At 45.1% G+C, this 22554-nt stretch overlaps 1 protein-coding gene across 1 annotated transcript; it reads left to right on the forward strand.

Annotated features, from left to right (window-relative positions):
• Positions 1-13424: 13424 nt before the first annotated feature.
• On the forward strand, positions 13425-22252 carry SRSF9 (serine and arginine rich splicing factor 9). Its single transcript, XM_074296181.1, has 4 exons — positions 13425-13714; positions 19404-19555; positions 20696-20868; positions 21754-22252. The coding sequence occupies exons 1-4, from the start codon at positions 13461-13463 to the stop codon at positions 21895-21897; spliced, it is 723 nt and encodes a 240-aa protein (XP_074152282.1). The 5' UTR covers positions 13425-13460; the 3' UTR covers positions 21898-22252.
• The last annotated feature ends 302 nt before the right edge of the window (positions 22253-22554 follow it).

Consider the following 22554-nt stretch of genomic DNA (forward strand, 5'->3'; position numbering starts at 1 on the left):
GCTGGACCTTGGAACTTCTTCCTTGCCAATCTTCCTCCATTGAACCAATCTCACTGAGTGACTCATCTTTCCATCTTTCCTCTTTTGCCCATCATATCCCCTTTTGCACACTGGCTCCTTCAGGGCTTGGAGCTTGGGAGGTGCTCCGGACCAGCCCTGATTAAAAAGGGAACACCTTGATGGGGTGCCAGTGGGAACTGATGTCACAGGGAAAGAGAGGAAACCAGACGGACAGGTTTGTAATGTTTTTCTTGAACTTAATTATTTTATTTTTACTGGGTATAATTCAAGAAAGACCATCAGGATGGAGAAGGGATTAAAGTACATGCCACATGAGGTCTGTTTGAAAGAGTTGACAATGGAAAAGTTGGGAGATGGAGCATGAATGAGAATTGTCTTTGAGTATTAGAAGGGCTGTTGTGGTTTAGACTAGTTTGGGTTGGCCCCAGGAGGCAAAACCAAGGCAAAATTTGATGCTAGACATGGGAAGGCTGTGGAACTTAAAGAGTTGTCCAAAAAACCAGGAACTACAGGGGGAAGATGCAGAGCAAAATTTGACTCCATATATGGGAAGGCTGTCCAACTTAAAGAGTTGTCTAAAAAACCAGGAACCATAGGGAGAAGATGCACAACAAAATCTGATTCCATATATGGGAAAACTATCAAACTTACATAGAGTTGTCCAAAGAACCAGGAACCACAGGGGGAAGGTGCAGAGCAAAATTCGACTCCATACATGGGAAGTCTGTCCAACTTAAAGAGTTGTCTAAAAAACCAGGAACCATAGGGAGAAGATGCACAACAAAATCTGATTCCATATATGGGAAAACTGTCAAACTTACATAGAGTTGTCCAAAGAACCAGGAACCACAGGGGGAAGATGCAGAGCAAAATTCGACTCCATACATGGGAAGTCTGTCCAACTTAAAGAGTTGTCTAAAAAACCAGGAATCATAGGGAGAAGATGCAGAACAAAATCTGATTCCATATATGGGAAAACTATCAAACTTACATAGAGTTGTCCAAAGAACCAGGAACCATAGGGAGAAGATGCACAACAAAATCTGATTCCATATATGGGAAAACTGTCAAACTTACATAGAGTTGTCCAAAGAACCAGGAACCACAGGGGGAAGATGTAGAGCAAAATTCGACTCCATACATGGGAAGTCTGTCCAACTTACAGAGTTGTCTAAAAAACCAGGAACCATAGGGAGAAGATGCACAACAAAATCTGATTCCATATATGGGAAAACTGTCGAACTTACATAGAGTTGTCCAAAGAACCAGGAACCACAGGGGGAAGATGTAGAGCAAAATTCGACTCCATAGATGGGAAGTCTGTCCAACTTACAGAGTTGTCCAAAAGTGCAATAAGCTATTCATGGGGTAAGTTCCCCATTAATGGAGATATTCAAGTGGAAGGAAGAAGTGGCCACTTCTTAGGGATTCCTTGTCTAAATAGCTTCTGAGGTCCCTTCCAACTTGGAGATTCTGTAATTATTCTACCCTCAAGTATGGAATAAATTACTCCCTTCAAGGGATATAGTAACTCCTTTATCCCCTACATATAATCTGCTTTTCCTAGAATGTTATCAAGCCTATTTTAAAATCACTGTTGGTTTTATTAACATCATCAGCCACGTAAGGAATTGGATACATGTGACGGGCCTTATGGTGTCTTAATTGTAAAATTTTCGAGGTCAGGCTCGGCGTCTTCTTTATAACTCCTCACAGTGTCCAGGACAGTACCTCCACACAGCAGACACTAAATAATAACGCTGACATTTCTATCTGAACAGGACGATGCACATTGGGTGCATTAGGACCCACTCTGTGATTTGTGCTTTCAGCAGGGGGAACCACCCCTAGTTTCTAGTCTGATTCCTTTTGTAACCAGCAACTTCTATCTCAAAGATGACTCAAAGAAGGCTCTGTTTGTTTCCTTCTCGGTGCATCTGCCAACAGACCTGAACTCTGTCCAAGATGTGATTGGGCTCATGTGAACATTGTTGGCAAGGCCTTGGCAGCAATCTGGGATTGGTCAGGCAACCCAACACAACCCACAAAGGCTACCTCCCCTCAGAGATCTGCCATGAGAGGTTGCCATCACTAATATTCCATGAGGAGCCATGGCTGCCATTTTCTGCTCCTATGTGTGTCTTGGAGAACTAAGAATCTCTGTCTCTTTCCCTCCCCAATATCTTAATAATCCTAAAAGTTACAAACATTCTAGTCCAGGAGTTCTGAAGCTTTTCAGAGTATGGACCCCTCTGGGCCCTCTCAGGGGATGGCTAAGGACCCTCTCTCAGAATCATGCTTCAAAATGTACACCATAAAATCTGCTAAAGAAACCAAAGATCTTGGAGTATTTATCAAACTTTTATTTTAAATAGGGGTCCTTCATGGGCAAGAACCCCTGATCTAGACCATCCCTTCCAACGTACATCAAAGATAAGGCCCAGAGAGGTCAAATCTTATCTAAAAATAGTAAGATAGGTTAGTACCAGAGCTGGCAATGTTATTCTGGTCTCTTGACTTTGACATCGTGGCCTCTCTGGTATATTGTCTAAAATGGACCTCCCCATATCCCCCTCCCCCAAGATCCTCCTCCCCAATTTCCCCGTTGCTGTAGAGGGCCTGGTCACCCAGGCTCCTACATAACCTTGTCATCCATGACTCCCCACCCTCCACGGAACTCACGTAGCCTGTCTTTTCTACCTTCACCACATCTCCTTACATTCTTTTCTCTCTACTCAGGTGGCCAGAACCCAAGCCCAGATTACTTCCATCATCACCTCCTGTCTCTCTCCAGTCCACACCATCCTTCACTCAGCTGCCAAAAGGATTTTCCTAAGTTTCAGGTTCTGAATGTCTTCCCTCTAGGTAAATTGCTATGGCTCCCTATTATCTCTTAGAACAAGTATAAAATCCTCAGTTTGGCCCTTTCCTACATTTCCAATTTTCTGACACTTTACTCTTCCTCTCCATAAAATCTATGCTCCATCTGCATCCCTCCTCTTAATCTTCCTCCCATTTCTTGACTCGGGGCATTTTCTCCAGCTGTTCTCCATATCTGAAATGCTCTTTTTCCTCATGTCTGCCTTCTTTGGCTTCCAGATCTAGCTTAGATCTTACCTCCTGCAGGGGAACTTTCCCCTTTTCCCTCACCCTATCCCATAACTCTTTTTTATCCTCTATAGTTGTTAAAGTCCTTCCCATTTGAATGTGTTGTGTTCTTGGGGGGAGCTTTGTTTTCAGTATTTTTGTATTTTTCTTATAAGCTGAGGACTTAGCCTGGCCCCAGGTAAATGCTTAAATGCTTGTTAATTTATGAAATTGGAGAAGACTTGGAACAAAATAATTATAATTTTCATACTGAAAACTTCCTATGTGTAGTATTTTTAATACTTTTTTCCCGTTAGACTCAGAGCTCCTCAAGGAAGGGACCAGTTTTTGGCCTTCTTTGTACTCCCAGGGCTTAGCACGGGGCCCGGCACATAGTGGGTGCTTTAATAAAATGCCTGTTGACTTCCATAAAGTTATAATAGGAGATGAAACCCCACTTGAATAATTCCATATTTAATATTTTAGAAGGGAATATATTTATTGCCAGCATTAGCATTTTCTCATAACCCCCCCCACACACACACACACACAGAGTTTCAGAGAACATCATTTGGCAAATACTGGGGTTGGGATGAACAACTAAGCCCTTTTTTGGAGCCGGCTGGCACCCAGAAAGAATCCGGGTGGTTCCAAGTGAGTCACCTGCAGACTCAGAGCAGCCTCCCATCATTACAGTCCCACCTCTCCCCTGCCCCCAGGGGCAGCCAAGACCATCTCCCACAAAGCAGGGCTGCTCTGCTGGGCCCTGCCAATCTGCTAGGAGGGGAAGGATGCAAACGTGACTGCGCTGGGAAACAAAAAGAGAGACAGATGCACTCTGTGTGAATCACTCTTGGATTTACCCTGGGCTATGGCCCTCTTCCTGTTTGCTATTCATGTCCAAACTTCCAAAGAGGGGGAGAGAATGTAGGGGGACCGGGAGTTCTGCGAATTGGGCAATTACTAGCCATGTGACCCTGGAGTGTCAGTTAGCCCCCCTCAATCTCTATGCCTCAGTTTCTCCCTCTGTAAACCTACAAACCTGCCCCATGAAACTCCCAGGGGGCTGTGGTGAGAGAGGATTCAGAAAACCTTCAAGTGCTAGGAAATGTCCAGCTGCCTTTGAAATAGCTATTATTGTCATTCATTCATGGCATAATAATAGCTAGCATTTCTATAGCCCTTGAAGGTTTGCAAAGCCATGACTGCTTCCTTCCCTGGTTGATCACCCCAAATCTCTTCACCAGGACTTAGTTTGGACCTTCTCCATCTTCTCCACTTTTTCTGGGCTGCCTCTCCCCTCACAAGCTCCACCAGCAGCTCTGTCTGGCTTCCACTCCTCGGAATGACCTGGCCCCTCACCCCAAATCCCTTTCTGCTGCCTGTTATCTTCCCCCATTAGGTTATAAGTTCTCTGCAGAGACTGTTGCCTTTTTTTTTTTTTTTTTTTTTTTAATTATAAGCTCAAAGCTCAGCAGTCTTTGGCACAGAGTAAGCGCTTAATAAATGTTTATTGAATTGCACTGCATTATATTGTTCCCTTTTTACAGATGAGGAAACTGAGAGCACAAAGGGTAAGTGGCTCCCCAGGAGCGTTTGAGGTTAGATTTGAATTCAGCTCTTCCTGACTCTAAGACCCTTCACTTCTCCACTCAGCTGCTCGTGGATACTTGAGGCTAGTACAGGGAGAGCTCTGGGTTAGGGATGGACATCTTGAAGAATGGGATCCTGACTAAATCCGACATAAGGCAGCAGCAAAGTATAATGGAAACAGGGAAAGAGCCCCAGTTTGGGATTCAAATCCTGACACCTCCTAACTCCAAGCTAGTGTTTAGAAACAATGAGCAAAATCAACTTCGCACCTACAAACTCCAAGAAACTCAAGAACCGAGGGTGAAATTTTGGAAGGATCCAGATCCAGATCATAAACTGCAGTTCACAAAAAAAATTATAAGCAGTTGCGCCCTTCTCAGTTCCTTCTAAGAGGCCTTTCCCACCCCCTAGTGCTGTGTCTTCCCTCAGGAGGGACTTGTGATGGGAGCTGTACCTATCTCATCTGAACATGGCTGCTTCCCTCTTTGGAATGGGAGCTTCCTGTGGCCAGCGTCTCTCTTTTTGCCTTAAACTGCATCACCCTTGTCCAGCACAGCTCCCGGTCTGCTTCTGTTGCTGTTCAGTCTTATCTGACTGGCTTTTCGGCTTCAAGAACCATGCTGGAGCGGTTGGCCATTTCTTTCTCCAGCTCATTTGACAGATGAGGAAACTGAGGCAAGCAGGGTAAAGTGGCTTGTCTAGAGTCACACAATTAGTAAGTGTCTAAGGCTGGATTTGAACTCAGGGAGATGCCTTCCTGACTGCCTGGGAAGTGCTCCAACCACTACACCACTGCCAGTAAGCACTTAAGAAATCCTCATTGACTTTTAGTCAGAGGGCTCATGGGATAACAAATCAATGATGTTAAGGGCTTTTAAGGGGACCCCCCCCTGCACTTGTCTTTTGGAGTTGCCACATTTTCCAGAGCCCAGACCAGAGCATGCAAGCAGCCCTGACTTAGAGCAACCTATTTCCAGAAAACACAAAAGTGGGTTGGATTTTTCTTCTTGTATCCTTAAGTTTGTTGATTTTTTTTTTTTTAAAGGGGAATCAATAAAACTTCTATGTTGGCCAATTTCTGGGGACGTGTCTGGGCAGCGAGCTGATTTCAGATGTTTTGGATGTTAAATAATTAACTAATATCTTTCCAACGATATTGGATAAACAATAAATGCCTTCTGATTGCTTTCTTAAGAGCTTATATATCATAAAAAAAATAATTAGGTGTAACTTCTTGGCAAGTGGGGCCACTGAGGCTAGAGCTCCATAGCTGCAGGCAAATGACTCTGCCTGTAATGACAGGGCAATTAAACCTGTGCCAGCTTGGGGACATAGGCAGAGTAAAGTGTCTCCTCTCCATTCTACTATCTCCATCTCTAACTTCACCCCTTGGGTCTCAGGAGCCTCATCTGTAATAGTGGGCATTTCTACAGCATTGGGGTTATAAAACACCTTTTTATACTGTTATCACCCCCCCAGGCTCAGATACAGGTATGATTCCCCTTTTCACAGAGGAGGAAAATGAGGGCCCTGAGCTGGGCTGGTCTTGCCCATAATCATATCCCCAGTGTTAGATTAATGTCTTCTGGGCTTTAGCTCCATCAGGCTCTGCCAGGGGTTCTTCACCTGAGGTCTGTGAACTTGTTTAAATATTTTTGATAACTTCTTTCTTTCTTTTCTTTTTTTTTAGTATTTTTTAATTACAATTTTTTATTGACAGAACATATGCTAAGGTAATTTTTTACAACATTATCCCTTGCACTCACTTCTATTCCGACTTTTCCCCTCCTTCCCTCCACCTCCTCCCCTAGATGGCAGGCAGTCCCATATATGTTAAGTATGTTATAGTATATCCTAGATACAATCTATGTGTGCAGAACCGAATTTCTTATTGCACCGGAAGAATTGGGTTCAGAAGGTAAAAATAACCTGGGAAGAAAAACAAAAATGCAAATAGTTTACACTCATTATCCAGTGTTCCTTCTCTGGGCGTTGATAACTTATTTCAATATGATGGGCTGTTTTGTTTTGGTTTTGATAATTCTCCATGTTTTATTTTATTAATTTAGTTGATTTATTCATTTAAACTTATTTAAAATATAGTCGACAGTTTAGCAACAGAACATTAACTAGATCAGAAGTCAGCAAGACCTGAATTCAAATTCAGCCTCAGACACTTAACTAGCTGTGTGAACCTGTCTAAGTCACTTAACTGTCTGCCTCAGTTTTGTCACCTATGAAATTCAGGATGATAATGTCTACCTGCCATGTTTGTTCTAGGGAGCAGATGGGATGTTTGCAAAGCTCTCTGCAGACTATCAAGGGCCATATTGTTATTTAGTGGTTTCTGTCCTGCCCAACTGTGTGTCTCAAGTAGGGGTTTTGCTATTTCTCCAGTTCCTTTTTACAAATGAAGAAATGGAAGGCAAGTGTGTTAGATGGCTTGTCCAGGGTCACACAGCTAGTGTTTGAGATCTGAACGCAAATCTGAGTTTCCAGCTCCAGGTTAAATAAATGATTCCAGCCCAGTGGAAAGACACTGACTAGAATTAGGAAGACACATGCTGGCTGTGTGATCCTGGACAAATTATTCTGTTTGTTTCCTCATCTGTAAAATGGGGATAATAATAATAGCAATACCTCCCAGGGATGTTGTGAGGATTAAGTGAGATATTTATAAAAAGTGCCAAGCATACTCCTGGGACACAGTAGGTGTTATATAAATGCTTATTCCCCTGTTCTACATGTTACAATTGGCTTTCCTTGTGGGCCCTCATTATCTCCACCCCATCCCCTCTTTGGGTCTGTATGATCTGCCATTAACTAGCTTTGTGTGATCTTAAGCACATGTTTGTTTTCTCATCTGTAAAATGGGGATAATGATACCCACTACATCTGTCTCTCAGAGTTATTCATATAAATGAAATAATTTAGGTCAAACATTCTGAAAAAAGCTAAAAGCCCGGCCTAATTCTAGGGTGGCAGGCCCCCAGGGCTGTTACAAAGGACCAGGTCTTTTTATCCGACTGGACTGGGGCCAAGCAGACTGACTTCAGAACAGGTTTCCAGCAGGAAGATGGGCAGTCTGGGAGCCACTGGGATGAGGGTGCCAAGAGGCTGGATAGCCTCAGGGCCAAGTTCCCTCTGCAAATGGGAGAAACCAGGCTGGGACTTCAACAGGTCAACGTGAACAAGGCAGCAAGCAGAAAGTGAAGTTCAGTGGGTTGCTTCCTGGGGAGGCAGGTTAGATGGCTTTGTGGGACTTTTGGATTTAGAAGAAGATACAGGTTATGATCCAATTCCAACACCTGGCCCCAGACTTGGAGATGAGAAGAGTCACTTACCTGAGTTCAAATCCAACCTGAGATATTTATTAACTGGGTGACTCTGGGCAGGTCATTTTACTCTAGTTGCCTCAGTTTTCTCATCTGCAAACTAAGCTGCAGAAGGAAATTACAAACTAGCCTCTCTGCCAAGAAAACCCCAAATGGGGTAAAAAAGAGATGGACATGACAACAAAGACAATTTATGTTATTAAGAATAACCTCTCTGAGCCTCAGTTTCTCTACCTGTAAAGTGGGAACAATTATTGCTTGTACTACCTGCCTCACAGGTTTAATATTTTGGAGGCAATTTGGGATTTTTTTGGACGAGACCCTGCAATCTCTGCAATCTCTTTTTAAATCTTTTTTTTTTTTTTTTTTAGGTTATACATGTGCATTCAACTTTTTATATATTTTCATGAGTCATGTTGGGAGAGAAAAATCAGAACAAAAAATGAGAAAGAAAAAAATAGAAAAAAAGGTGAAAATAGTATGTGTTGCTCTACATTGGTCTCCATAATTCTCTTTCTGAATGTGGATGGAATTTTCCATCTAAACTTTATTGGAGCTGACTTGGATCACTGAGTTGCTGAGAAGAGCCAAGTTTATCATTAGTCTGTGTCCCCGGCAGGATTTGAATGCAGGTTTTCCCGATTCCAGGTCCAGCATTTTATCTACTAAGATAGCTAGCTGCTTATTTAAAAAAAGAGAGAAAACACTGATAACAAATATGCGTAATCCAGGAAAACAGATTCCTACATTGGCCATGTCCCAAAAACGTAGGTCTTCTTCATTTAAAGTCTATCGACATAGGTATGTGTTTCATCTTCAGTGCTCCTATACACGGGTACTTTCCTAAAGAGTTACAGGGAACTTTTGTCCTAAAAAATAATCCTCTTACTTGGTCCTCAGTTTATATCTGTGAGGCAGGTCTCACTCCAGGTATTGTCCACTCTACGAGACACATGGGGAAGAGGAGGCTCAGTGTGATGCACTAGTATTCATTCCTTGTACCCACACAGGCAGTTGCTGTTAACTCTTCTCCTTAGAAGTGACTTCCCTTCCTGCAGAGAGCCCCGTCAGGCCTGATGCAATGCAGAGTCCTTTCCTTGAATCCTGGCTCTGAATCTCCTCCAGCTCTTATCCTTCTCCAGGCCGATCTGCTCTCTGGGCCCAGTGCTGTCTCTTTTATCCTCCCAGAGAATGGGCGTGGGATAATGCAAGGGCTTCTGGGAAGAACCACCCCAGCCAATGAGCTTGCCCCCTCTATCAAGTCAACCTGAGTTCTCACCTTGTAATTGTCCAGAAAACCTGAATTCTCACCTTGTCACCATCCAGACAACCTGAGTTCTCACTTAGTAATCCTAACAGCATCTCATTGGCTGGTCGAACTCAGGAGGCCACTCTGACCAGAGGCTTGCATTGCCAAATGCCTCTGCACAAAATTAGTCCTAGTTAGACCAGAAGATGCAATTGTCTCCTCCTCAACAAGTCGCATTGGAATGCATCATCTCTCTCATGGAACCCGGACCCAACACTTGTAGATTCCCAGGTTGGGCACCTCGGTGTTTTCCTCACTCATCACTTTCCAAGGGACTGTTTCAATATGTACCTCAATGGTCTGTCTGCCCCAACTCTCTCCCCTCCAATCTATCCTCACACAGCTATCCAAAGTCATCTCACAGTGCCCCAGGTCTGATGTCACTTCCCCTCTTCACCTCAATGAATTCTGGTGGCTCCGGAACCATCCTCCTCCAGGATCAGATATAAACATTTGGCATGTAAAGCCTTCTTCTTTCTGCAGTCTTCTTCTAGTCCTTCCCATTTCTCTCATGGGCTACTCCAGGCTTCACTCCTGGAATGCTCTCCTATCTTCTAGGAGATTGCCACCAGGCCTAAACTCAGCCTGACCCCTTAACAAGGCTAACAGTCCCCCAAGCACAAGCTCTCAACAGCCTCTGCCCTGCCTTTCCTGGATGCAGGGTCAAAGCATCTCTCCTCATTTCTTCCCCTGCTGGGATTTTCTGCTTCCTCCAAGGCCCAGCTCAAAGATCATCTCCTCCTGGAAAGAAGCCTTCCCCTAAGGCCCTCTTCCCTAGGGAGAGAGCGTTCTCTCTCCCTCTTCAAATGTGTCTAGGACATTTATCTGGCTTTTCCCTCTGCCTTCATAACTTTTACCTTGCAATCTACTTCTCCATCTACATCCACACAAGAGCCTGTTAGACTGAAAGCTCCACGATGTCGAGGACTTGCCTTTCTGTATCTCAGCCGAGTTTGCTAATGATGTATTTTCTAACAGGACTGAAGACTTACTCCTCTGCTCAGTCCTGGGGCCTATTGGCTATGGAGGTCAGGCAGCCTGCAAGTCTCAGTTTCTAGATCCCAAAACAAAAGCCATTAGAGCTACTCCAAGTCCATGACTCTTTTAGTTTTTTTTTGTTTGTTTTCTTTTTCTTGATATCCTATTCTTTTTTTTTTTAATTTTTTAAATTTTCTTTTTTATTTATTTTATAATTATAATTTTTAAGTTAATTTTTATAATTATAACATTTCTTTGACAGTACATATGCATAGGTAGGTTTTTTTTTTTTTTTTTAACATTATCCCTTGTACTCCCTTCTGTTCCGAGTTTTTCCCCTCCTTCCCTCCACCCCCTCCCCTAGATGGCAGGCATTCCCATACATATTAAATATCTTATAGTATATCCTAGGTACAATATATATGTGCAGAACCGAATTTTGTTGTTGTTGTTACAAAGGAAGGATTGTATTTGGAAGGTAAAAATAATCTGGGAAGAGAAACAAAACAAAACAAAACAAAAACAATGTTCACAGTTTACAATCCTTTCCCAGTGTTCCTTTTCTGGGTGTAGCTGATTCTGTCCATCATTGATCAATTGGAGTTGGATTAGCTCTTCTCTATGTTGAAGATTTCCACTTCCATCAGAATACATCCTCGTACAGTATCATTGTTGAAGTGTATAGTGATCTCCTAGTTCTGCTTGGTTCACTCAGCATCAGTTGATGTAAGCATGACTCTTTAGTAAGTAGTGACTATGAGCAAAGCCCGAAAACGAGGAGCCTGGGCGGGCAGGGAAAAACCTCTGAGCCACAGTAGGACCACAGGATCTCAGATTTCCAGGGGGGAAGCACCTCAAAGACCTTCTCCTAGCCACCCCTCACTCCGGACCTCTAGCTGCTGAACCCCAGGCATATGGAATGCCGTGTCCTTGCCTCTCTTCAATGTCTTTCTCTGACTCCCCAGCTGCCAGAGCCTTCCCTTCTGTGGCCCCTAGTCCAAGCTCCTCCTGCAGATGGGAAAATGGAATATACTTAGCCAGAGAGCAGGAGAGCACAAATCCCAAATCCATTACTGTTGCCCCTATTGCACAGCACCCTCCTCTTCGAGACCCTTAGGGATGTACTGGATAGGTTGATACAACTTGTTTCTTGTGTAACTTCCCGTTATTTTATTTCATGCATTAAAAATGTGATTATGACAAAGGGGCTCAATGGCACAGGGTTAGAACATGGGATCAGGAGTCAAACCTGAATTCAAATCCAGTCTGTCCTTGTGAGATCACTTCACCCGTGTTGGCCTTGATGACCATTTCCTCATCTGTAAAATGGGGATAACAACCCCTTACCTCCAATAAGCTGCATCTACCTCATTGTCATAAGAATCAAATATGATATTACATATGTAAAGTGCTTAACACCATCGCTAGAGCCTGAGGTCAGACTATCATCTAGTTCAAATCTGGGCTTAGGTACTAAGCTGTGTGCCCTTGGGCATACTATTGTCAACATATTTGGAGACACCGTTTCCCAGAGCTAAGGGCCAGCAAGGAGGCTGTGCCCCAAACTTGGCATAACAACAATCCTTTGCGTTCTGCATGACCTCATCCTCTGGCAAAACGTATTGCTTTGATCAGCACCAACTGTTCCCGGAGGGATTTATGATTTTCACAATAATTCTTTAGATTTGTTGGAGCTCCCCCTATTTCCCAGGGCTCTGAAAGCCAAGGTACTGCAGTCTACAAGCCATTCATTCAGTTCGCCTCCTGTCACCTGCGCCCAAGTAACTGCCAAGTGAACCAAACCAGGTCCTGTGCCCGTTTCTGCCACCCTCCTGGAGGCTGTTCCCACAGATCCAAAAATGCTGGTCCTGTCCCAAGAAACGCCAGCCAAGAGAACTGCTCATCAAGCCCTAAAAACGCCTGCGTCATGGTCCACCTCACTTGGGATATAAGCCCTTCTTCTCAGGCCGGGGTGCTTGCCCTCGCAAGCTGTTTTCCCCACTCTGAAATAAATTACACTTCCGTTTCTTCCCCACCTTGCTATATTTAGTCCGGCCCATTCACAGGTGAGAGGCGAGTTCCCGCCCAGTTGACATTTTATTAAATTTTTATTAATTATTTTAATTATTAAATTATTATGAAAGTGGGAGGAGCCTAATTGCTTATTCGATTTCTCCCCTCTATGGAGGGCAGCAGCAGGAATGTTGGGATTGGAGGACCCTGAAGCCCCCAGCTGTAGCTCCTTCGGACCTCCCGTTCTCTCCTTCCGGTAACAGTCAAATGCAAAATTAAGGAAAAACCTAAATCGCCGGGGGGGGGGGGGTCGTCTTCCTTGGTTTGCTCCCAAGTTCTCGCCCCTAAAGCGGCAGAAGGGGGCACTACCGCTCCCTAAGGTGGAAGCAGAAAGTTTGTTTAGCGGAGCCTGGCACTGACTTGGCCCCGGCCCGCAGCGCCCACCGTCACCCGCCGGACTAGCGGGCACTTCAAGCTCCACGTCCCCCTCCCCCCCAGCGGGGCCCAGTCCCCCCGGAGCACTTCCGCGTCCAGGAGTCCCCCGGCGTCCGGAGGTTCGGGCTTAGACACCGGCGGGGCAGCAGTCCCTGATTAATGGGGCCACTAAATCGAGGAGGGGCGCTCCCTCCCAGCTCTACAGGCAATGACCTTGGTTAAAAGTTAATACATAAAAGGAGTTTCTCTCCCTCCCCCCGCCCCCATTAAAAAAAGTCCCGTAGCAAGCTTGCAGACTGTGAAAGCGTAACAAAAGTTGCTTTATCTTCCTTTTTCACCCAGTGGTGGGTGGGAGAAGAAAACACGTTGTTGTTCATGGGCGGAGGAGGAATTTTAACTAAAAGGGTCGTAGTCAGACAAAACACATCCTGCCGTTAGCCAGAACCGCGCACCAGAACCCCCCGGCCAGGGAGTCCGCCAGGGGTCGAGCCCAGAGCGCCCGCAGCTCCCACGCCGCAACCGCAGGGAAAGCCGCGGAGGGAGGGCGGAGAAAAGACGGCGGTCCTGCCGCTGCGCAGACTCAGTGGAGCGCCGGACGGGGGCGGGGAGAAGAGAGCAGTTCTGGCGATTTCCCCTTTAAGAAACCTTCTTTTAGAACCTCCGACCCACTTCCGCTCTCGGTTCCCACAATGCGCCGCGGCAGAGAGCGGCCTGGGCTGCGGGAAGCGGCTGAGGGGATGTCTGGGATGATGTCGGGCTGGGGGGAGGAAGATGACCGGGGCAGCGACAACGACGGGAGGATCTACGTGGGGAATCTTCCGGCAGACGTGAGGGAGAAAGACCTGGAGGACCTGTTCTACAAGTACGGCCGCATCCGGGACATCGAGCTCAAGAACCGCCGAGGACTGGCGCCCTTCGCCTTCGTGCGCTTCGAGGATCCCAGGTGAGGCCTCGCCTCCCCTCCCCTCCCGCGGCCCGGCCCCCCGCCTCCTCAGCCTGCTCTTCTCCCCTCCTCCCGCCCTCAGCTTTCCCCCGCCTGCCTTCTCTTCGGAACTTCCAGCGACCCCCCCCTCCCCGCCCGCTTGGCGGCCTCAGTCCCCGCCCCCTCCCCGCTTCGAGTGCCGCCCTCCCTCTGGGCCTCCGCGCTCTTCCTCCTCCTCTCCCGGTGCATCCTCTCCCTCCCCTCTCTCTAGTCTGCACGTGCCCGCCTCTTCCCCTCTCTTCTGCTCCGCGCGCGCCCTTCTCCCCTCTCTGCCTCTAGCGCGCGCTCCCTCTCTCCTGCCGTCTCCGCCGCGCACGCGCCCTCCCCCTCCCCTCCCCGCGCTTTCCGTCTCTGCCCCCTCCCCTCCCTGCCCCGCGGGCCCCCCACCCGCGCTCTGACTCCCGGGTCCCCGCGCGGCGAGCCGTGGGCGCCCGGAGGCTCCTAGTCAGTCTCGCCTGTTTCGGGGTGAGCCCAGTTCCTCCAAGTGGGAGCGCCTGCTCCCGGATGCCGAGGACCCAGAATGGGCTCCGGACGTGGAGCCGGACCCTTGTGTTTCGGAGTTGGTGTTTGGAAAGCTTACATTAAATTTGAGGGAGGGACCAGGCGGCTCGAGCGCGTCCCTTAAGAGCTTTTGGTTTCTCGCGTGTGGTTTGTTTTTGTTGCTGCTGCCTTATTGCATGATGTCACCCTCCGGAAACTGAGGGCCCAGCCAACCAATGAGTTGGGCGCAGCCGGGCGGGGTGGGCCCTGCCGCTGCGAGGGAGGGAGCCCGGCTGACCCCATGGGGGGGCCCTCGGAGGAAAGGCCCTAAGGAATGGGGCAAAGTAACCCCCGGGTGCAGCTTTCTGGAGAGGTTTTCCCGAGCCGCCACGTACTCTGGGCCACTTCTGCGCCCCTAAGAGTTGGGAGGGATCTGGAAGTCAGAGGCCCAGAGAAGGGTCTAACTGAGGGGGACGTCCTCGGAGGAAGGGGGTGCTTTTCCTGCCTCCCTCGGCTCCAGGGCATAGGGAGCCATATGGGGAAGAAGCTCCTGCTTAGCCCGAGGGACTTCTAGAAGGTGGAAGGGGACCCAGCCCTCCTGGCCGGCATCCGGACCTTCCTTGTTCCCTTCGCCCCGAGGGCCCAGGGCTCTTGGACTTCGCAAGAAGGCATTCATTCACAGACAGCTGTCCCTGATGTGCTGGACCCCAAGATGACCTTCCCTGAAGGGGTCTCGAGACCGTCCCCCAAAAAGCTATCAAGTGGTTGGTCCCGGTTTGGCGCCACTATGCAGAGACCCCAAAACAGGCTGCCTCTCACTCCCCCCCCCTTTTATTTATTTTTAACACATTGTTTTATGAATCATGTTGGGAAAGAAAAATCAGAAGAAAAGGGAAAACTATGGGAGAGGAAAAACCACAGAAAAAAGAAGTAAGCAAAGCATGCCTCGCTTTACGCTGCAGCCTCCGTAGAGCTTTTTCTGGATGCAGATGGCATCTTCTATCCAAGGCTATTGGGGTTGCCTTGGACTTTCCCCTCGCTCTTGCAGAGCTCCTCCTCGCAGTGGGAATCTTGCAGCTACTCCTGGATCCTCCCCTAAGAACCCAGAAGGAGCGTTAGGGCTGCAGTTGGAGCCTTGATCTTCTCCACACCCGTGGCCCAGCGCCCCGAGCCCCTGTCTAGACATTCCTCCCCAAGAAAAACTTGTCCCAAGCTCCTCTCCCAGCCTCCGGGTCTTGGGTGGGAGACGTTCCCCTGGAGAATTCCTCCAGCCTCCATGAACTGTCTTCTGGGGCGCCCTCTACTGGTGCATATGGCCCATTGCTTTCATTTAAAAAAGCATCAGGTGAACGGAAAAACTTTGTTAGATAAGAAAGGATCTTAAGGATGCTTTATTATATTCCACAAGTTGTCGGTAGTTAATCCAGCCATTAGAACTTTAGGAAATCTAATTTTAGCGTTTTTTCCTTTTTTTTTTTTTTTAAGATTTAATTAATTCTATGTCGATGTAATTAGTTTGCTTTTTATTTTATGCTGATCCATAGGCTTTACTAGAAAGACTCGAGAAATCACTTATTATCACTCTTAGAAGAGTCCCCAGAGAAACATCTTTGGAGTCTGTAAGAAACCAAATAACTTAAAAATAGCTTTTTGCAAATCTTCCGACAAGTTGCCAGGAGTTCATCTTGTGTAATTGAATAGCTTCCTTGTTCTCCCATTCAGTGTGAAACAGCCCAAGTTACTGATTGGAGGACTCGTCTGGGGGGGGGTGTGAGTTACTCCCAAGAAACAGCAGAGTGGGTCTGTAGAAAGGATTCAGATGTTGTATGGCCTGGAGGAAGAAAGGAAACCCCGGCCTGTCCTGTAACCCCTTTCCCTGAGCAAGCCACACATGATGATCATTGAAGATTTTTATTACTGACTCAGTTCTAACGCTATAATAATACTTGCCAAAACTATGGAACATGACAATTGCCTGTAGCTAATTTTAGTAAACTTGGAGACTCTGAAAAACAATATCTCGATGCTTGATCTCTCCTAGCCCAGTCTTGTGCCCCGTTGCCTCATTGTTTGCTTTTTATGGAAATGATCCCTTCATTTTCTGAACTCCTTTTGTGGGGATGGCCTTGAGTGCCAACTGTATGTCTGGCATGGTACTGCATTTGGTTTGTGACTCCGTTGATAGTAGGCTACACCTGCATATTTATTAGGGGTAGCTGCCTCAAGAAAGGTTGCTTCAGAGATGTGGAATCCAGGGAAAGTACCTTGTTTGCCCTCCAAGGCCAATAAGCCCCCTAGAGGATTTTTTATCATCTTCATGTGTCCCTGAGGTTTTAGTACTTCCCATGAGAGGGAGATGTTTTGCATTGAGATCATCATTTAATGATCAAATCATAAGCTTATAACTTGGGTACTTTTTAAACCTTGATGAAAACATTTATGCTTATTTTCATTTTTTTGCTGAGGCAGTTGGGGTTAGGTGACTTGCCCAAGGTCACACAGCTAGGCCCAGGTAAAGGTCTGAGGTCAAATTTGAACTCAGGGCTTCCAGACTTCAGGGCTGGTGCTCAATCTACTGCACCACCTAGCTGTGCCCATTTATATTTATTTAAGGAAGTGGTTTTCCAAAGATTTCTTTATTAGCTGGTTCTCTGGAGCCTAAAAAAGGAGTTTTGAAAAATCTTCAAAAAGACATTGAGAACTTTTGTCTTTTGAATCGATTTCTCTGTTTTTTACAGTTTTTCCTTTAGAGTCTTGGGTCTAGTAAGACGATATAAAATGCCAAATCCAGTTTTTTTTTTTTTTTTTTTTTTTTTTTTTTGGCTGAGGCAATTGGGGTTAAGTGACTTGCCCAGGGTCACACAGCTAGGAGGTGTTCAGTGACTGAGACCAGATTTGAACTCAGGTCTTCCTGACGTCAGGGCTGGTGCTCTATCCACTGGACCACCTAGCTGCCCCTCTATTCCAGTTATTAAGGTAATAGATATCAAGAGGGAGAAACTGCCAGCCAAGTTATGAGGTGTTTTCTAATCTGTCTTTTTCCAGATTGGATTTGTAGTCACTCAGTTTTTCAAGTTTGGGCTACGTAGTATGTCAGTCATTCATAAAGTCATCTTTTCGTCAACTCAGTATGTGGTAACTTTAAAAGTCCTGAAACTTGGATGTTACTAACGGATCATATTTTTAGGACTCCAGATACCTTAGATGTCATCCAGTCTAACTATGTAACAGATAAGAAAAAGTCACGTAGCTAGACCCTGTTTCTTTGACCTCAAGTCTAGTCCTCTTTCCAATCAACTAGCACTTAGTAAGCACCTACCAGCAGGTGTTGTGCTGTGTTCTGGAGCTAAAAATACAAAAACTAAAATAATTCCTTCCTAAAAGGAGCTTACATTCTAATGGGGAAGACTAAAGTGAAGAAAACAGGGATAGACCCTGGGCCTATAATAATAAAGAGAACATCTTGGGTAAGGAAACTCCCTTGACCACTAAATCATTGCCTTTTCTGCAGCCAGTTGTCTTAGAAAGCTATCCAGATCACTACCATCAAGTTAAAGGTCACACATCAGATGTGTTTCAGAGAGGTCTTAATCCAAGTCTTCTTGCCTTTGACACAAGCTCTCTAGCAGTAGCCAAAGTAAATGGGGAGGAGGGGGAATACTAGCCATGCAGAAGATTAGGAAAGATATTGTATAGAAGATGGGAGCTTGAGCTATGCCCCAAAGGAAGAGAGGGAATCTCCTTAAAAATAAGGAGAGATTATGACTGTGTGTTTGTATAGGGATACAAGAATGATGATGGAGTGGTTGAGCATCTGCATCACAGAGTATGGGAAGGATAGTAGTAGTATTTGATGTTCATCTCTTATTCACTGGATAACAGGGGGCAGCTGGAGTTGATTGAATATTTGGAAGGGGATGTGGTCAGATCTGCGCTTAAGGAAAATCATTTTGGCAGCAATACAGAGGACCAAGTGACCAAGTATAGGCCTTTGCAATATCTAGTAGAGAGATGATGTGAACCATGGTAGTCAGATGGGAGACACTTTTTAAATAGAAACAAATATATGGTACCTGATTGGATATGTGGGGTGAAGGTGAGTGAGGGACTCAAGGATAATGAGTTTAAAAACCTGGGAGAGGATAATGGTGTTGTTGGTAATATTTAGGAGGAAAGATGATGGTTTTCACTTTTGAACCTATGATTGATAGGGTTAGTTTGGATAGACTTCAGTCCTTTATCACCTTTAATAACTGAAGCTCAGTACTGAATCTGAGTCGTTTGTACAGAGTTAAAGCCAGGAGATCTGATGAAATTATGTGGTGTGTGGGAAGAGGAGGTCCCCATAATATGTGGATTGGGAACATCCACAATTATAGAACATAATATATAGATAGAAGAGATGAGGAATAGACACAATTAAGAGGCAGGAGAGATTAGTGCTATAGAAGGTCAGAAAGGAGTGCATCTAAGAAGAAATAGTAGCCAACAGTATGAAATCAGGCAGGTCATAAACGATGAGCTTTGAAAAAAAAAGACCATCAATTTGGCAAGAAGGTGACTGTATAGTTAAGAAACATGGATCATTTTGGGGAGAGTCTAGTTTCAGTTGAATAATGGTATTAGAAGTGAGATTGGAAAAGTTTAGGGAGTGATGAAGTGGAGGCAGTGAATGAATGAAGACACCTTTTCCCCCCATAGAGTTTAAAAAGGAAAGAGAGGTATAAGACAATAATAACTTGAAGGATTGGTTTAGTCTGGTGATAATTTTTAAGCTTGCAAGAAACTTGGGTATGTTTTGAAGGCAGAAAGGAAGGAGCTAGTTGCTAGATTTGGAAAAAGGGACAATTTAAGGTAAAGTTTACTGGAGAATACAAGATAGGATTAAGAGATTGGCCTTGGCAAGTAAAAGGGCTGCTGGTTGGAAAAATGGGGGGAAAAGAGAATTGAGGAATAAGTGTTGAGGGATTCTGAGATGAAGAGGGAACAAATATCCCATGGCTTCAATAAAGTAAGAGGTACGGCTTCCTGGACCTTCAAGCCAAAACATTAGTTAATCAAGACTGGACATCTTCCATCTTCATAGCTGGACACCCCCATCGACTTACATCTCACAGAAAGGACAGAATCTGCTGCCTGAACAGCAATAACTACTAGCTCTTATTTGCAGGGATGCAGAAGATGCTATTTATGGAAGGAATGGTTATGATTATGGCCAGTGTCGGCTTCGTGTGGAATTTCCCAGGAATCCTGGGGGTGGAGGGCCCCGTGGGAGGACTGGACCACCATCAAGAAGATCTGAATTTCGAGTTCTTGTCTCAGGTATGTTACTCTCGGCACTTAAGACTATCTAGGCTGGTAGTACACTGAATATTAACTTTGGATAGTGCTGATTCAGTACATAGCTCTACCAGGTATGCATGTCTTATGAAGATGAAATGGTGCTTTTGTTACAGGAGAAGGGCAATATCCCTTTAGAACATAAAGCAGCTTCCTATGAGAGATTTCTAGCAGTTGAAAAAATTCTTGGATGATCTTCTCTCCTCTGGAATCCATACCTGGTATAAAATTAGTTAGAAAGGAATCAAAACAGCCACATTTGAACAGACAACTTGCTCTCTAGCCTTGGATCCTGGAAAAAGTGTTTGTGCTGGGATTGTTAAATTGGAGTCTCCTGGACTGCTTTTCCGAAGCACAGCATGTGTTCTGGTAACTGTCATGACAGATAACCAGTTCTAATGCCCAAGGTGTGTGCATCAATCAATGCTCTGCAGAAGAATGACCATTAAGAACCTTGGATCTTCTTTTGTGTCTCCAGGTATGACTTTCCTGTGACCCTGGATCTAACTAGAATGCATACAAGAATCTGGTTCCTTTCAAAAGAGGAATCAAAACTAAATCACATGAAATCCCAGGGTGGGAAAATGTGGTTCCAGTCTAGTTTTAGCATTCAGGTTTTATCTGGTTCTTAAGAGAATGAATGTGTCAGTCACTCAAACCACCAACCAACCAAGCCTAGAGTCTAAATTCTGGTCCTAGTGCTTTGGGGAACAGTGTAAGTGATCTACTCTATGAGGGGCAGGTGATTCTGATAACAAGTAAATTTCAAATCAGGGGAATCAAAAGCCACAGCACTGTTTTTGAAGGACCTGGAAACAACAGAGAACAAATTATCTGAATTCTCAGGACTCCAAAGGACCAGCTACTTGCTCTAACTACAGGCAAAGATTTAAGTCCTCTCTGTGGAAGACTGACATAGAACTAGCTCTCTGAAATGGGAAACAGTATATGCCTTGTGGTCAGTGTCTCTGGAACCCTTTTATGACTTATTAATGTTTTAGGGCTTTGGGACGGAGTGGTGACTGAGCCTGTCACTGGACTATATGTGGGGGAGGAGCCCTGGCCCATCTGGAATGTTGAGACCTTTCACACACTATCTTGTTTTGTGTTCTTCGTGCCCAGGCCTTCCTCCCTCAGGCAGCTGGCAGGATTTGAAGGATCACATGCGAGAAGCTGGGGGTGTGTGTTATGCAGATGTGCAGAAAGATGGCATGGGGGTAGTTGAGTTCCTCCGCAAGGAAGATATGGAATATGCCCTGCGTAGACTGGACGACTCGAAATTCCGTTCTCATGAGGTGGGTTACCACCTTTTGTGGAAGGTCTTCTATAATCCCATGGCACTTGGGCCTGCAACTGTCCTCTCTGCACAAAAAGCTGGTAGATACAAGTTAAATAATTTCATTAACAGTAAGGAACCTTCTTAAGTGGACAAGCCAACATCTTCCGAGCCCAAGTCTACAGGGCCCTAGAATGGTCCTTTATGATTCCTGGAGAGAATCAGCAAGTAGGTCACCATGAATGTATCTCTTCCCTACCTGCCAGCCCTTCACTATTAAGCGATGGGTTGGTGACCGTTTTTGACCAGAGCTTTTGTGTATCAGGCTTTTGGCAGCTAAACTTCCAGCTTTCAAAAATTCAGTAAGCTGTCATCTCATTGTAGTTACCTTCTTCAAGTGGCTTTAGGGCCTTGTGAGTGAAATTCCTTTCTCTAAGGAATGATGACTAAGACCACAAGCTGTTTGCTTCCTGATACCTTGGGGACCTAAAGGAGAGACCTTTCGGACCTTCCTTCCCGTTGTCCTGATTTCCTTCAACATACAACGGTGCTTTAAAAAGTCCTGGGTTCCTACCTACCACTTTTTTTTTTCCTTAAAAGTGGCTTACCTCACCGGGCAACTGATACCTATTTGGGGCTAAGATGGTTCAACTCTGCCATTGCCCAAATCACCTTACACGTCGAGAGCAAGGTGGTCACAGCTGTAAATGAACTTGGAATCATGAAGTCTTCTGCTTAAGTTTAGGATAACACTTGGGACACTTGGAGAACTTCTTCCACTTCCACTTAACAGCCCTTTTTATCTACTCAGAATAGACTGGAAATGAGTCCTTGTTCTTCCCCTCCTCCCCCCTTCTTCACCCCTCACTTTTTTTCCTTCCTTTGTTTTTTGTTTGAATTTCAGGGTGAAACTTCCTATATCAGAGTTTATCCAGAAAGAAGCACCAGCTATGGCTACTCGAGGTCCCGGTCAGGGTCAAGGGGCCGTGATTCTCCATACCAAAGCAGGGGCTCCCCATACTATACCTCTCCCTATGCACCATATTGAAACAGTTTATTGGGGGTGTGGGTTTGGTTCTTTTTTTTTTTTTTTGTTATTATTTTTATTAGAGTGAACTGAGTTGCTCTCTGTTCGGAATCTACATTCCAAATTGACTTAGTGTCTTAGGAATTTTTTTAATAACTTTTTTTAAAGGAAAAACTACATAAAATTTGTACCAGGACCATATTGGCAGTGAAATGTTTTGAACTGTTGAAATTGTGGTTTTGGTTTAGAAGCAAGTTGCATATTTCCCCTCCCTCCCCCAATTATGGAGAAAAATCAGTACTGTGTCATGGTGGATTATTCTGCAGACACTTTAAATAGGAATCAGCCCATTCTGTTTAGAAATATATTTCTAAAATAATTTACAAGTCGTGGTTTTATTTTAATTATGCAAGCTCATTTTTTTCCTGTATCGGACAGATACAGGCATAAAGGAGTAAAAGAAAATATGGACAAAACTTCTATGTCCAGAAAGGGCTTGGGCAGCATACTATATTAGAGGAAAGGAATAGAAATTTGAACTTTTGGTGGTTTTGACCTTAGATGAAACCCTGTGCTTCAGCAGTAGAGAAATCATTAATAAATAAAAAAATTGATAAATAAAAAGATTAGGGAATAATGGAGGAGAAAACAGTAATAATCCCAATTCCATATAGTCTC

The sequence above is a fragment of the Sminthopsis crassicaudata genome, chromosome 1, assembly GCF_048593235.1.
Source record: "Sminthopsis crassicaudata isolate SCR6 chromosome 1, ASM4859323v1, whole genome shotgun sequence".
NCBI classification, from domain to species: Eukaryota; Metazoa; Chordata; class Mammalia; order Dasyuromorphia; family Dasyuridae; genus Sminthopsis; species Sminthopsis crassicaudata.